This window comes from Pagrus major, chromosome 2, assembly GCF_040436345.1.
Source record: "Pagrus major chromosome 2, Pma_NU_1.0".
NCBI classification, from domain to species: domain Eukaryota; kingdom Metazoa; phylum Chordata; class Actinopteri; order Spariformes; family Sparidae; genus Pagrus; species Pagrus major.
In genome coordinates, this window is record NC_133216.1 from 3,478,253 (window position 1) to 3,490,836 (window position 12,584).

At 44.1% G+C, this 12,584-nt stretch overlaps 1 protein-coding gene across 3 annotated transcripts in view; it reads right to left on the reverse strand.

Moving 5' to 3' along the window:
• Window positions 1-3,225: 3,225 nt before the first annotated feature.
• actn4 (actinin, alpha 4) overlaps window positions 3,226-12,584 on the reverse strand; it is a 58,629-nt gene continuing 49,270 nt past the window's right edge. For 2 of the 3 annotated variants that reach the window (XM_073491535.1, XM_073491527.1), the window contains exons 9-22: window positions 12,366-12,458; window positions 12,011-12,136; window positions 11,774-11,878; window positions 11,163-11,310; window positions 10,856-11,006; window positions 10,654-10,762; window positions 10,279-10,419; window positions 9,945-10,127; window positions 9,705-9,839; window positions 8,798-8,977; window positions 8,331-8,477; window positions 6,241-6,321; window positions 3,960-4,118; window positions 3,226-3,770 (exon numbers count right to left, since the gene is read on the reverse strand). In XM_073491535.1, coding sequence (XP_073347636.1) covers window positions 3,612-3,770; window positions 3,960-4,118; window positions 6,241-6,321; window positions 8,331-8,477; window positions 8,798-8,977; window positions 9,705-9,839; window positions 9,945-10,127; window positions 10,279-10,419; window positions 10,654-10,762; window positions 10,856-11,006; window positions 11,163-11,310; window positions 11,774-11,878; window positions 12,011-12,136; window positions 12,366-12,458 — 1,917 coding nt within the window. In that variant the 3' untranslated portion in view covers window positions 3,226-3,611. Of the gene's footprint in view, window positions 3,771-3,959; window positions 4,119-6,240; window positions 6,322-6,378; window positions 7,754-8,330; window positions 8,478-8,797; window positions 8,978-9,704; window positions 9,840-9,944; window positions 10,128-10,278; window positions 10,420-10,653; window positions 10,763-10,855; window positions 11,007-11,162; window positions 11,311-11,773; window positions 11,879-12,010; window positions 12,137-12,365; window positions 12,459-12,584 lie in introns of those variants that run through there. The other variant, XM_073491544.1, reaches the window with a different exon arrangement.

The window sequence follows — 12,584 nt, forward strand, 5'->3', positions numbered from 1 at the left end:
GACGCTGCTGCTGCTGCACGCGCACATCAGACCCTCCACTCTCCAGCAGGGACAGCCCATTTCCGCCCCTCGCGCCCAGAACCGGATCATAAAATCCACGAGGTGGAACCAGCAGCAGGTCTGCTGCTCACAGGCTCACCTGAGAGTCACACTGTGAACGGTGAAGGGACTGTCTCACCTGGAGCCTGAAACACTGAGAGTCGTCAACAACAACAACAACAACAACTACAACAACACATTCACACACTGATGGCTGAGGCTCCCGTCAAGGTGCCAGGAGCATTTTGGGGTTCAGTATCTTGCTGAAGGAACCGGGGACTCGAACCAGCGACCTGGATGACCTGCTCTACCTCCTGGGCTACTATATTTACACACTGTACTGACATACTTCAGGAGGATGAGACTTCACCTGAGTAATTGTTTACTCGAGCTCACACAATCTGACAGGTCCAGTTATCTTCACTCACTTTTTATACCAACAGTCTTAATATCGTCACCTACGAGGCAGAAGATGTTGAAACGTGACCATGTTTATTCATTTTTATTGTGCTGACAGAATTGTACTGCATATGGAATATTAACCAGACACATACTTTATTTTATTACTCAAAGCTTTACTTTATATTTCATAATTAAATAAAAGTGAAGTTCTGGATTACAGACACAATCTTCCATGTGTCCAACAGAGGTGTGAAGGTTCTTCTAAACTAGGGAATTAGTCATTTAAGTAATAAGTAATTTCTTTAACTCGATAGTCGGCTGCCTGAACAATCGATCGATTAATCAATAATAACATGAATTGTTTTTCCCACTGACATGATCTGTGTTTGATGTAAAATCAGTCGGCTACATGAGGAGATAAAGAACAGATAAAGTTACCTGAGTGATGTACTGAATAACACAAAATCATGACTTCATTATAATTACAGAGCTTCTGTCTGTCACTGTTCAACAACTGGCAACAAAATCCAACATATGAAGCCACTAATGGCTAAAATGTGATAATATAGTTTGTCAAATGTCTTTTTGTATTTTTTAAATGACAGATTACTTGTATTTCCATTAATACATTTTCTCACACCAGTATTTTGTGTTTTAACTGGATATATTTGAAAAGAAAATATCTGTAACCTGTTATTTTAAGATCCTTTTTGATGTATCTGTGCTCGTCTTTGATTGTCGATTAAGACATTTTTAATCAGTTTAATTCTTAGCAGCGATGAATCGATTAATGATTAACATCCCTACTCTAAACACACTTACTGTTTCAATTCAATCAAATTATCAAAATAATTCATTTCAAGCTGTTTTCATGTAAAAGCCCCAAAATTATTTTTATAATCCTGTTATGGTACCATGACACTTAATAATAATAATAATATATAATAATATTAATCAGGTTCAGCCGGCAGTCTGCAGGCTTCTCACACTTGAACAGTACACACAGACACACACACAGGAGGAATAAAGACACACAGACGAGTGGAGGTATTTTGTAAGGAAACTTTTATGTGTGCTTTGTGAAACTCACTTATCATTAGAGACAGAAGGCGTTTGCAGTTTCCAGTACAGCAGATAAGGTTTGATATTAAAGAGTACAAAAAAAGGAAAATCACAATTCCAGAGTTCATTTCTCTCTCCGACCTCGCAGGAAAAAAAGAGAAAGAAAAAGAAAAAAAGAAAGAAGCTTTTGGTCCAAGTCTTTTCTTCTTCTCCGCTCCTTCCCCGTCTGTGCCTCCCCCCCTGTCTCCCCCCTCCTCTCCCTCTAACAGACAAACGAGAGAATCTGTTAATTTAGACGGGAACTTTCTGATTGATGCCCACGACGTCCTCCAGATCTCAGATATTCGACACATTATGATTGCATAGTATTTTTTTCTTTTTACAGAACAATTTCCTTTTTTTTTTTGTTTTTTTTTTTGAAAATATCTTTTTTTATTTGCACATAATGGAATGTTTACATAAAGACGCCTCCCCGGTGTTTCCCCTCCCTCCTTCCTTGCAGTAAATTTCCTTTCCCTTTTCTTCGGAGACGAACAGGAAGGTGAGGAGGGCGGAGAGAAGGGGGGAGGAGGACGTGGGAGAGTGAGGTAGGGAGACAGTAAGAGAGAGAGAGAGGGACAGGGCTGCAGCCACCAACAGGCACGTTCATTTTATTTTATTTCCAAAAATCTCGTGGGGGGGGGGGGGTGGTCTCTGTCCACTGCGAGTTACCGAGGTAACCCTAAAAAATCCAGGAAGTGCGAGAACCTTCATTCAGCCAATCAGATGCATCCATGACATGACGTTTAATATATTTCTGTATGTGTGTGCGTGATTTCTGGTATATAAAACTGGACTAACTTTTACTACTACAGTCTATCATATAAATGTATAGTTCTTGTATTTAAATAAGCACCAGATGCCCGCCCCAGGAGGAGAATATTTTCACGTAAGTACATATTTGTTGATGATTATGGTCATGGGATTTATACAGGAGAAGGCCTTTAGGTACACGAGCCTCAGCTTTAAGGCTACTAACTTTTTTCCATCGGTTGCTAAAAGAAAAAAAGAAAAACAAAAAACAAAACCTGAAATAACGTCTGGAAGCTCAAACCTATCCACTGGTGAAACTGCTCTCTGCGTCACTATCATTGGCTTTTTTAAATTTCTGTGTTTTGTCTTTTCATTTTTTAATAAATCTCACTCTACTTTGCTCCTACTGGAAAGCCTGTGATCGATTATTCTCAACGACTGGGACCGTGTGTGTGTCATTCTTCGCACTGAAAAAAATAAGTATGTACAGCGCTGGGTCCCGCCCTCCCAACCCCGCACCGACCACCGTCCCCCACCCGTCCCCCGCCACCCACCTGCTCCGGAAAATAAACAAAAAATAATAAAAGAAATAAAGACAGGAGGAGGAAAAGAGCTGAGGTTAGACAGGTCACCTTATCCAGCAACATGGGAATTATGGGTAAATATGTCATTTTTATGTCTGGTTGGTCAACACCCCCGCCCCCCTCCCCGCCCTCCTGACCCCGCAGCATATATCTCTCTAGGATCTAATACACAAACCTCGCCAGTCGCCACGTCAAACCCCGCACCGCCCTCGCCCCCCCGCGCTCTTACGCCCCGACCCCTCTGGCAAGAAGAAAAAATTATAATAAAATAAACAAAAATTAGCATAAGTATCAGATTAGCTTGTGTCCCCCCCCCCCCCCCCCCCAGTCCTAACCCCCCGTCCCTCCCCTGTTTGACCCCCACAAAGGCAGAGAGGGTGAAGCTAAGGACCCACACTACAGAGCAACTGTCCCCCTGGATATGCCTGTTCACGACAAATTGAGCTCGATAACTCTCGATCTGTTTTTTTAACGACGCGACGGAGCTGAAAATATTCGGCGGAGGCCAAAACCTAACTACAGTTCAATCAACAAGCTCAGTCTTAAAACATTTCTGATCATTTCTAAACCGGCACACGCAGGGGCAACCTCACAACCACCACTCAAATCCCTCCAAACGCTCGATTTCCTGGCATCTCCTGCTCTGCACACAGAAGAACGCTCTACCTCCCCTCCCCTCTTCCTCCTCTCCCTCCCTTGTCTGTCCAGCCCTCCTCTTCCTCTCGCCTCCTTCTACAGGTCGCTCTCTCCGTACAGGGCGGTGGAGAAGGACATGTAGTCGAGGGCTCCTGGGGTGCCGTCGGGCCCCGTGTAGGGCGCCATGCGGGCGATGCAGTACTCCGCCTGGTCGGGGGGGAGCTCCCTCCTCAGCTCGTCGGCCGTGATGAAGTTCTGATGGAAACAGAGAGGAAGGGTCAGTGAGCGGTGTCTGATGTACATTAATCGCATTAAAGGTTTGTTGAGTTTGAATGAAGTGTGTTTTACGATGAGTTAACGAGGCGATCAAGCCCTTCTTAGTTCAGTAAAAGAGAAAATTGAATTCAGAAGGTGTCCGGTTGTATTTTTTTGACACACACTGACCTTATCAGCGGCCAGGATCTTGAAGGAGGCGATGACCTGGTCTGCCGTGTCCGTGTCGGTCGTTTCCCTGGACATATAGTCGATGAAGGCCTGGAAGGTGACGGCGCCGCTGCCGTTTGGATCTACGATGCTCATGATGCGAGCAAACTCTGTGTCGCCCTGGCAACCGATAAAACAACAGGTTAACCCGGGAGAGACTGGGATTTGTAGTTAGAAACTTAAGACACAGACTAAATGTGACATACAGTACTGTCAGCGTGTAAAACATCAGGACCACCACGATACAGACCGAGCTGGTCCTAAAATTTTATATTTCACACTGGGACACATGCAGAGACACACGACACGATCACTGGTTAACATCGATGGGAGACAGACGACAAAGAATTCAATCTAATTGGATGGTTTTACATGAAAAGTCGATATTTTCCTTCAGAAGTTCAGCAAGAAACAAAAAGCGACACAGTGGTGACGAAATAAGACGAGCAGGGAGGATCAGGAGGAGAGCAGGGTGTCTGCAGGTCTCAGGTCAGAGTTAAGACTTTATATTTACTGAGGCCTGTCATGATAATCATGTTATCTTATGGTAAATATCTTATGAACTCAATGATGTATGTACATGACCTCCATCATTTTTGCTGACCTCGATATTGCCCCTCGTTTACATCAGAAGAAACACTAGCGACTTGGGTGGATGTTTTTCTTTTTCAATCATAATCCAATTCCTGACTATATAAAAATTTAAAGTTCAATTTAAAAGGTGTACTATGATGGTTTTATTTCATCAGTGGCATTAAATGTCGTTAATGCAATTTGGTGGACTGGGACAAGATATCTTCCAACAAAAAGTATTTATCCTGACAGGCCTTTATTGTACTGAAACCAAAATAAACGTATAACTCAAACAAAAAGTACATTTATTTAAACATGGTGTCAAAACTCTGTCTTATAAAACTCTTTCAGGGCTTTATATTTGGCAAACATTGTAATATTGTTGGACCTGCAGACACCCTGAGAGAGCATCATGCAGCAGCAGCAGCAGCAGCAGCAGCAGTACCAGGCTGTTTCCTGTAGAAATGAGTAGTGCCCGGAAATCATCTGAGACCATCTGTCCTGATCGCTTCTGTGGGCCACAGCACAGCAAAGGCCAGGGGGGAGGAGGAGGCGGGAGGGAGGGAGGGGTGAGTAGACACAAGAGTCAGATACAAGTGACAGAGAGGAGGAGGAGGAGGAGGAGAGGATGAAAAGATAAGAAGTGGGAAAGGAAGGAGTGATGGACAGAAATAAAGAGAGTAATGTTCAGGGAGGTGAAAAAAAAAAGCACAAACAGTTAACAGCGAAAAGTCTCGGAACAAAGAAAAACCTTTGACAAACAAACAGACAGACAGACGGACGGACGGACAGACAGACAGACGGACAGACGGACAGACGGACGAGGGCGTGGTCTGCTCAGAGAGTGAGAGGGAGCCGGTCGAGGTGAAGCAGCACAAAGCAACAGAGACCCCCGGTGGACAAACAGAGGCGCTACATCTCAGTGCCTCCATGCTGACGGACTGAACCCTGTCTGACCCAGGAGCTCATCAGAACCTCAGAGCAGGACAGCTGACGGATCACTGCACAGGTTTTATAACATTATCTGAACTGCAGCTGTATCGGACAGTGGTGTGTTCAAACTCCCACGCTGGGAGACAATCTCTCTCTCTCGTCGTTGTATTTCTACTTTTCCTTCATGTATGATGTTGCTGACGTCGTGTTTCTGTGTATGAAAGCTAAAACTTTGTGACTTGACTGGAGACATAACAAATTAAATGACTCGTCTGTTTTCAATTTAGTTTATTTTAGTCCGGCTGTATTTCACAGTTTAATAGTGATGGGGAGGGAATTTCTTTGTTTTAGATGAGAAGAAATGAAGAAATACGTGTTTATTTTTTGTTGAGACTGAAGTTTCTTGGGGGGAAAAGTGACTTGACGCGAGACTCGGCTTGACTTTATTTGAGTTGCCCGACAACAAATGACTTTGGACTTGCTTGAGTCACATTTCTGTTAATTAACAATTAAAGAAGTCATTTATACTATTACTATAGATACTATAGTGTATGTCTGACTTTGGCACCCCACACTGGAAGTTTAAAAAGATAAGATATTTTCTGCATCAAACATTTAAGGGATTAATCAACTACATAACTTTAGTTTAGTTAGTTTACTGGCAGTGATCTCCTCTGCTCTCCTGCTCACAGGCCTGACACACACCACCTCTTCTCCTCCGTCCTGGAGCTCCTACCTGCTTGTCGTTCTCCACATCGTAGCCCAGACTGATCAAACAGGCCTTGAACTCCTCGGCCTGCAGGGCCCCGCTGTGGTCCTGAGATCGGCCAAACACCCAATGACAGAGCGCCACGTCATGAGGATGAACCAGTCGCAACACAGGGATGATGGTGGTGGTGGTGGAGGGTGACCGTGTGATCCACAGCATGCAAGGAGAGGATGAGGACATGGAGGATGGAGGGACAGACATTCATGGATGTTTAGACAATGTCAACACACACAACTCAGCAGGCGGCCATGATGGACCCATGATGGACCCTACACACACAAACAACCTGTCACTTTTTCAACACATACATGTGTCTGAGGCAACACATCTTCAGTTATTTATGAAAATGCATTAAAACGTAAACGAAACAAGAAGAATTACACTGAAAATGTGTGTTAACACTAAAAGGCTTTCTGATTAATAAGAGTTGTATATAAATGTTACGCTACATTCAGTTGATTCATTGACTCAAATAAACTTAATGGCCAATTATTTTTAAAATCAATTAAAGGTCGTATTATGTTCATATTTAGGAGTTGTTAGTTTTAGTGTCTGTCTCTTTAAGGCCTCCCTCCGTTTCGCGAAAGCTTAGCCTGCTCTGATTGGTCAGCTCTCACAGGCCTGAGCAGCTACCACCAATAATGATTTGGGACATTTTATAGACCAAATGACTAATTGCAAAAATAATCAGCAGATTAATCCAAAATGGAAATGATCGCTGTGATCGCAGCCTTACTAAAAATTGTAAATTTCATGTTATCGATCTCAGAATATGTAACAGAGAATTCAGCGTGTTGAATATTGTAAGATGTTAGTAACATGTGGAGATGGTGGTTCTGAGATATTTAACGGTTCCTGTGTTGTAGAAGAACATTAGATGTGTTGTGTGCTCAAACACACCGATGTGACAACAAGACTTCTGAGTGAACACACACAGTCGGACGGGTGAGTGACCACAGGGACGAGTGGCAGAGTGTTTATGAACCACCATGAAACAGTGACACACACAGTGACACACACACACAGTGGTGTGAGATGGTGAATGACGGTGCCGTCCGTCTGATCCTTGTGAGGTCCGAGAGGTTTGACAGCGACCACAACACACAGACGTTCGGTGACATATTCTAGCACCAGTTCTGCAGACAGATGGAGCTGAACTACAAATAAAATGTTCTGACTGACATGAACAAGAAAGTTAAATTAATATTCTGATCAGTATGAAAGTATCTGCATGAAAACACAACCTACAACAACAACAACAAATACTGCATTTATTATCTGTCATTTGACCTTCAGATAACACCTTCTCTGATGGATCTGTGGTGACAAACCAACATCACCAGCACGTCTGCAGACACTGATACACTCGCTGCTCTGCTAACAGCTAACACAGTGTGTGTTCCCAACACGTGCTCGCCTGTGTAAAAACACCAGGATGAATACTCACACGTCTGGTTCCTCTCTCACCCCCTTGTAAGGTCTAAACATTCAGTCATGTTACATGTTAATACACAAACAGCTGAAGACACAACTGTTCAGACAACACGGCTACATACATCGTGAGTAACAAGTATTTGGGTTGAGAGCTAAAGATGGTATTTTCCTCTGGTTGTGGTCGTGATGGTTAATCATTAGCATGTTTTATTTCATTTTCTTTTGTTTTTCTTATCCAAAATAACACAATATAAGGAAGAAAGAGCGATCTTTATAGATTTATGTTTGTTACAGGATGACAGCACCACGATGAGACGACCATGTAAAGATCTTAAACAAACCAAGTATCAGTAAAAGGCTTAAAGAACTGTCTGCTTGTATATTCTTACCTTTTCTATTGAAGGAAAACAAAAGCTATTTTTAAAAAAGTACAACAAAGACATTGGTGATTACCAGCTGTAAACATTTTCAACAATACAATCAAGAAAAACAAAATTCTGCTTAGCTCCCAACCCAAGTACTGATCCTCCTGACAGCCGCTTTAACACTGTGACAACGTCGGCATGAAAAGGACAACAGCGGTGTAATAAAGCAGCCGTGAGCCCAGAGCTCGGGCCCCTGACCTTGTCAAAGTGGTTGAAGGAGGCGCGGTACTCGAAGAGCTGCTCCTGGCTGATGCCCTTGGCGTCACGTGTCAGGATCTGGTTCTCGACCTCGTTGATGGTTCTGGCGATGGTGGTCAGCAGCTGCTCCCAGCCCACACGGAGGTGCTGCAGGGACGGAGGGAGTTTAAAAGGAAAGTGTTACACAGTCTGTTTCAGAGAAGACAAAAGATTCATTGCATGTGTATGTTGACAGAAACAGAGCTTTCAGTAACTAAATGCTTTTGTCCAACATGTAGGTAAAACTAAAAAACCCAAAATAGGTTCTTCCCTCTTTATTAACTTTACTGAACCTGTGAACTATGATTTTAGGCAGTAGAATAGAGGTCTAAGAGCTCTACGAGTAAAAATGCACAAAAACACCATGTAAGAGCACGGTGGTGAAGACTGTCAGGATTTATTCACGTAGTTTCAGAGCTGTGCATTACCTCCATTGTGTAAGAAGTGTACTGGTTGTCGAAGATGAGGGCCTCCTGGATGAGCTGGTGGTCTCCCTCCAGCGTGTTAATTTCGGGCTGGTAAGAAATGATGGTGTCCTGATAGTCCTTCAGGCTGGTCAGCTGATCCTCCAAAGTGCCGTTCATTTCAATGGATATCCTTCCAACCTCCTGCCAACACAAACACACAGTATTTACTTTCCTGTTTATTCAACAAGTGTGGCGCATATTTTATCAGAAACAAAATCCACCAGCACGAGCAGCACAGTGTGAAGTCTTTAGAGGCTCTCTGAAGTGTGATGGATGCATTTTCTATCTCAGCTGAACATAAAACAACATCAGTGCTCACAGTGACAAGTCACAGCCGATCAGATTGCAGATTTTCTGAAATGTCGTTGCTCTTTCTGAAAGCTGTAATGTCGTAACCATCCAAGATAGACCTACCACAAGCTCTGAGACTGTGTGATGATAGTTATATAATTGATGGCCTTGCTTCAGGCTTTAAGTGCTTTATATAAGGATGCTCTGAAATGTTAATGGAGTGAAGGAGCAGTTCAAAGGTTGAGCTGTATTGTAATGAATAGCTGTGAGTGAAGCTGTGTGCGTGCAGCATGTCAGAGACCTCACCCACCAACTGGTGATCAGGAATAAACAGGAGTAAACAAAGAATATGAAGAATTACATTTAGAAACCTGCACATGAGTTCATCTATCTGGACACGGGTCCGGATCGTTCCCATCAACAAATCACCTAAACCCCGTCCACTCTTTGCTCTGTGAGCTCACCGTTTAACAATGTTGGCCTGAAGACTGTGACAAACTACACACAGCTGTGCAAAGATGAAGCGCTTCAACACAATGGTGAGTGAGCCCCACTCTGCGCGGGGATAATCCGTTACCTCCATCTTGGCCTGTATGTAGGCGCCGACAGCGTTGGCCTGAGTGGCGAACTTGGCTCTCAGCGTGTCGTTGGAGTTCTGCTTGTTGAGTTCTTCCTGCAGGGCGCTGTCACGCTGCGGCACCATTTGCATCGCCTGCAAACACACATAATGACATTAGAAACACACACATCTGTAACAGACAGCACCTGTAGCTGCAGTCATTCAGCTTCCAGACAGACGAGCGCAGGCGGGGCCCACCTTCTCCCATTTGTTGTCGATGCTCTCAGGTGTGATGGTGGTGTAGGGGTTTGCTCCGCTCAGCTTGATGCCGTTGCTCTGGGCGATCTTCTGCACCTCAGCCTGGATGGCCTGGATGGCCTCTCGCTCCTTGTTGGCCTCCGGCAGAGTGGACTTGAACTGCTCGTGGGCTGTGATCAGACCCTGAGGAGGAGAAAATAAAAGAACAGGTTTAGTTTTTAAATCAGACTTATGCCTGATTTACTTTACAACTTTGTTTTCTGCCCCGTTTCTTTGTAATATTTGCTTCTGTGATCAGTTTCCTGCCTCTCCCACACTGCCAGGTTTTATTTACCTGGATCTCCTCAATGTTGTGGACGATGAACATGTCCTGCAGGTCCTCCATAGCTCCCTCCATCCAGTTGTTGAAGGGTGCTGCTCTCTTGGCGTACTCCAGGTAAAGCTCATCTATCGACTCCAGCTGCTTCTCTGTCCTCTGTTGGACCGAAGAGAGAGAAGAGGGGCTGATTCAAACAAACTTTATTGAATTAATGACAAGAATTGAGAAACGTGTGCTTCAAATGTGCCATCTTCAGAACAATGTTCAGTGTAAAACGCATCATGATCTTCATGAGTCAACAATGTGATGTACTTTGTTTTGTCAACATCTGACCCAGACTCCAGTATCACACACACACATAACAGACTGGTATCTGATGGTGAGCCGTACCTCCAGTGACTCCTTGCGGCTCTGGGTGAGGGCTCCCAGGACGTCCCACTGATCGCAGATCTTCTGACAGCGAGTGTTGACACTGACGGAGTCGTAGTAGTCCAGCTCGCTGGAAAATACAGAAGAGAGCAGAGTTCACATCAGACACTGTTGAATGATCTCTGTAGAGCACTTCTGGTGATCTCATGCTTTTTGTCTTTACTTGAGTTCCTGTGCGATGGCGGCGATCTGCTCCACTCTGTCCTGATGAGCAGCCAGGTCGCTCTCAAAGGCCTCGTGTTTCTTTAGCAACGCCTTGACTTCTGACAGGGTGGAAGTCTCGTAGTCTTTCTGGGTCAACATGGCCTCCTTACCTGCATTCATTCAGCACATTAAACCAGTCAGACTGATTCACTATGACGACTCAACACAGCGATAAACAGCAGAAAACATGAACGGTCCAGCAAATTTGATATGTGTTTGATTCACTGTGAATACGTGTGTGTGTGCGTGATGAAACATTTCCACACCGTCGGTCCAGGACTCGTGGATTGCAGCCTTCTGGTGGAACTTCTCCGCCAGATGTTCCAGTCGCTCCAGACGCCTGATCTCACTGAGGATCCACTCCTCGTAGCCTTTTTCTGCTCCTTCCAGAGTGTGCCACGCTCCGTTGATATCCTGATGACAAACAGCACAAATTACTACTCGAAAACCGGTCAGTGCAGAGTGTAGTGTGGCACCGGGTTATGTGTCTGTGTAGTTAAGTTAGGGGAGAATAAACCGCCGCTCCCACGACAACACTGAGTAATATGTTGTGAAGTATGAGAAAAGCGAACTAAAAGCTGATCAAGACCATTTTTGTTCACTGCATGACAGCAAGACATCTTAAAAAGATAGAAAAAGACCTTTCATGTGTGTGATACTGCTTTAAAAGTGCACTTTTCTCTCAAAATATCAATATTTAAAATGTTTATATTGTGATTATCAGGAACATCGCGATATTGAAACACCCGTACTACATAAAAATCTTGGTTTTTTTTAAAGTTTTTCCCCAACTTCTGATCGTCTGCAGTCTGAAATAATATGAACTCAAAACATACAGATAACAAATGAGCTCCACAAATGACGTCTGCATACTTACGGACACCATGCGTCCCTCTGAGGGCATGAAGGCAGGTCTGCTGCTGAGTCTCAGTTTAGTCTGCAGAGTGTTGAAGCTGATCTCCAGCTGACATTTCTCTTGGACCTGAAGAAGAGAGAGGAAGTCAGCTCAGTGTTAGTGAGCAGATCAGCAGAGGAAACAAACAACTAGCTAAGGGCGAACCAGTTTAAAAACTGTGATCCTGCGTATTTCTTGGGAGCAGAAGTGATTTTAAACCTTGGGTGGTTTGTGGACACAGCGGTAGTCTCTGAAGTCCTCCTGTTTTGCCTGCATGTCATTCACAGTCTTCTCCTGGGTTCGGTTCTCCAGCCAGGGGATGGTGCGACGGATCCACTCCAGCAGCTGGAGGCAGAGAGGAAGAAGCAGGTTGAATAATAATCAGGCTGTCAACAATCGGAAACGTAGATGCTTCCTCAATGATAAGATAATGATGATGAGAGGTCTGGTTTACAGTTCAGGTGTAAACTGATTTTCATTTTCAACATTTCAGTAATTTTTCCAACGATTGCTGGTTCCAGATTCTTGAAGAACAAAGTCTATGAAAGTAAATGAAGATAAACCTCGAACTTACATCGCTGGCCAGTTTCTCGTAGTCCTCCATCATCTGCTCGTTCTCCTGGTTGACAGCCAGAACTTTGCAGATACGATTTGCGGCTGTCTCAGCCTATCAGGAAACAGAGTGATGAGTACACTCACAGTGATTGGATTAAAAAAACAAAAACTGGTGTCATCAAGTCCACTCACTGTGCTCAAAGCTAAGTGAGAACAAGATAAGTGTCTACTGGTTTTA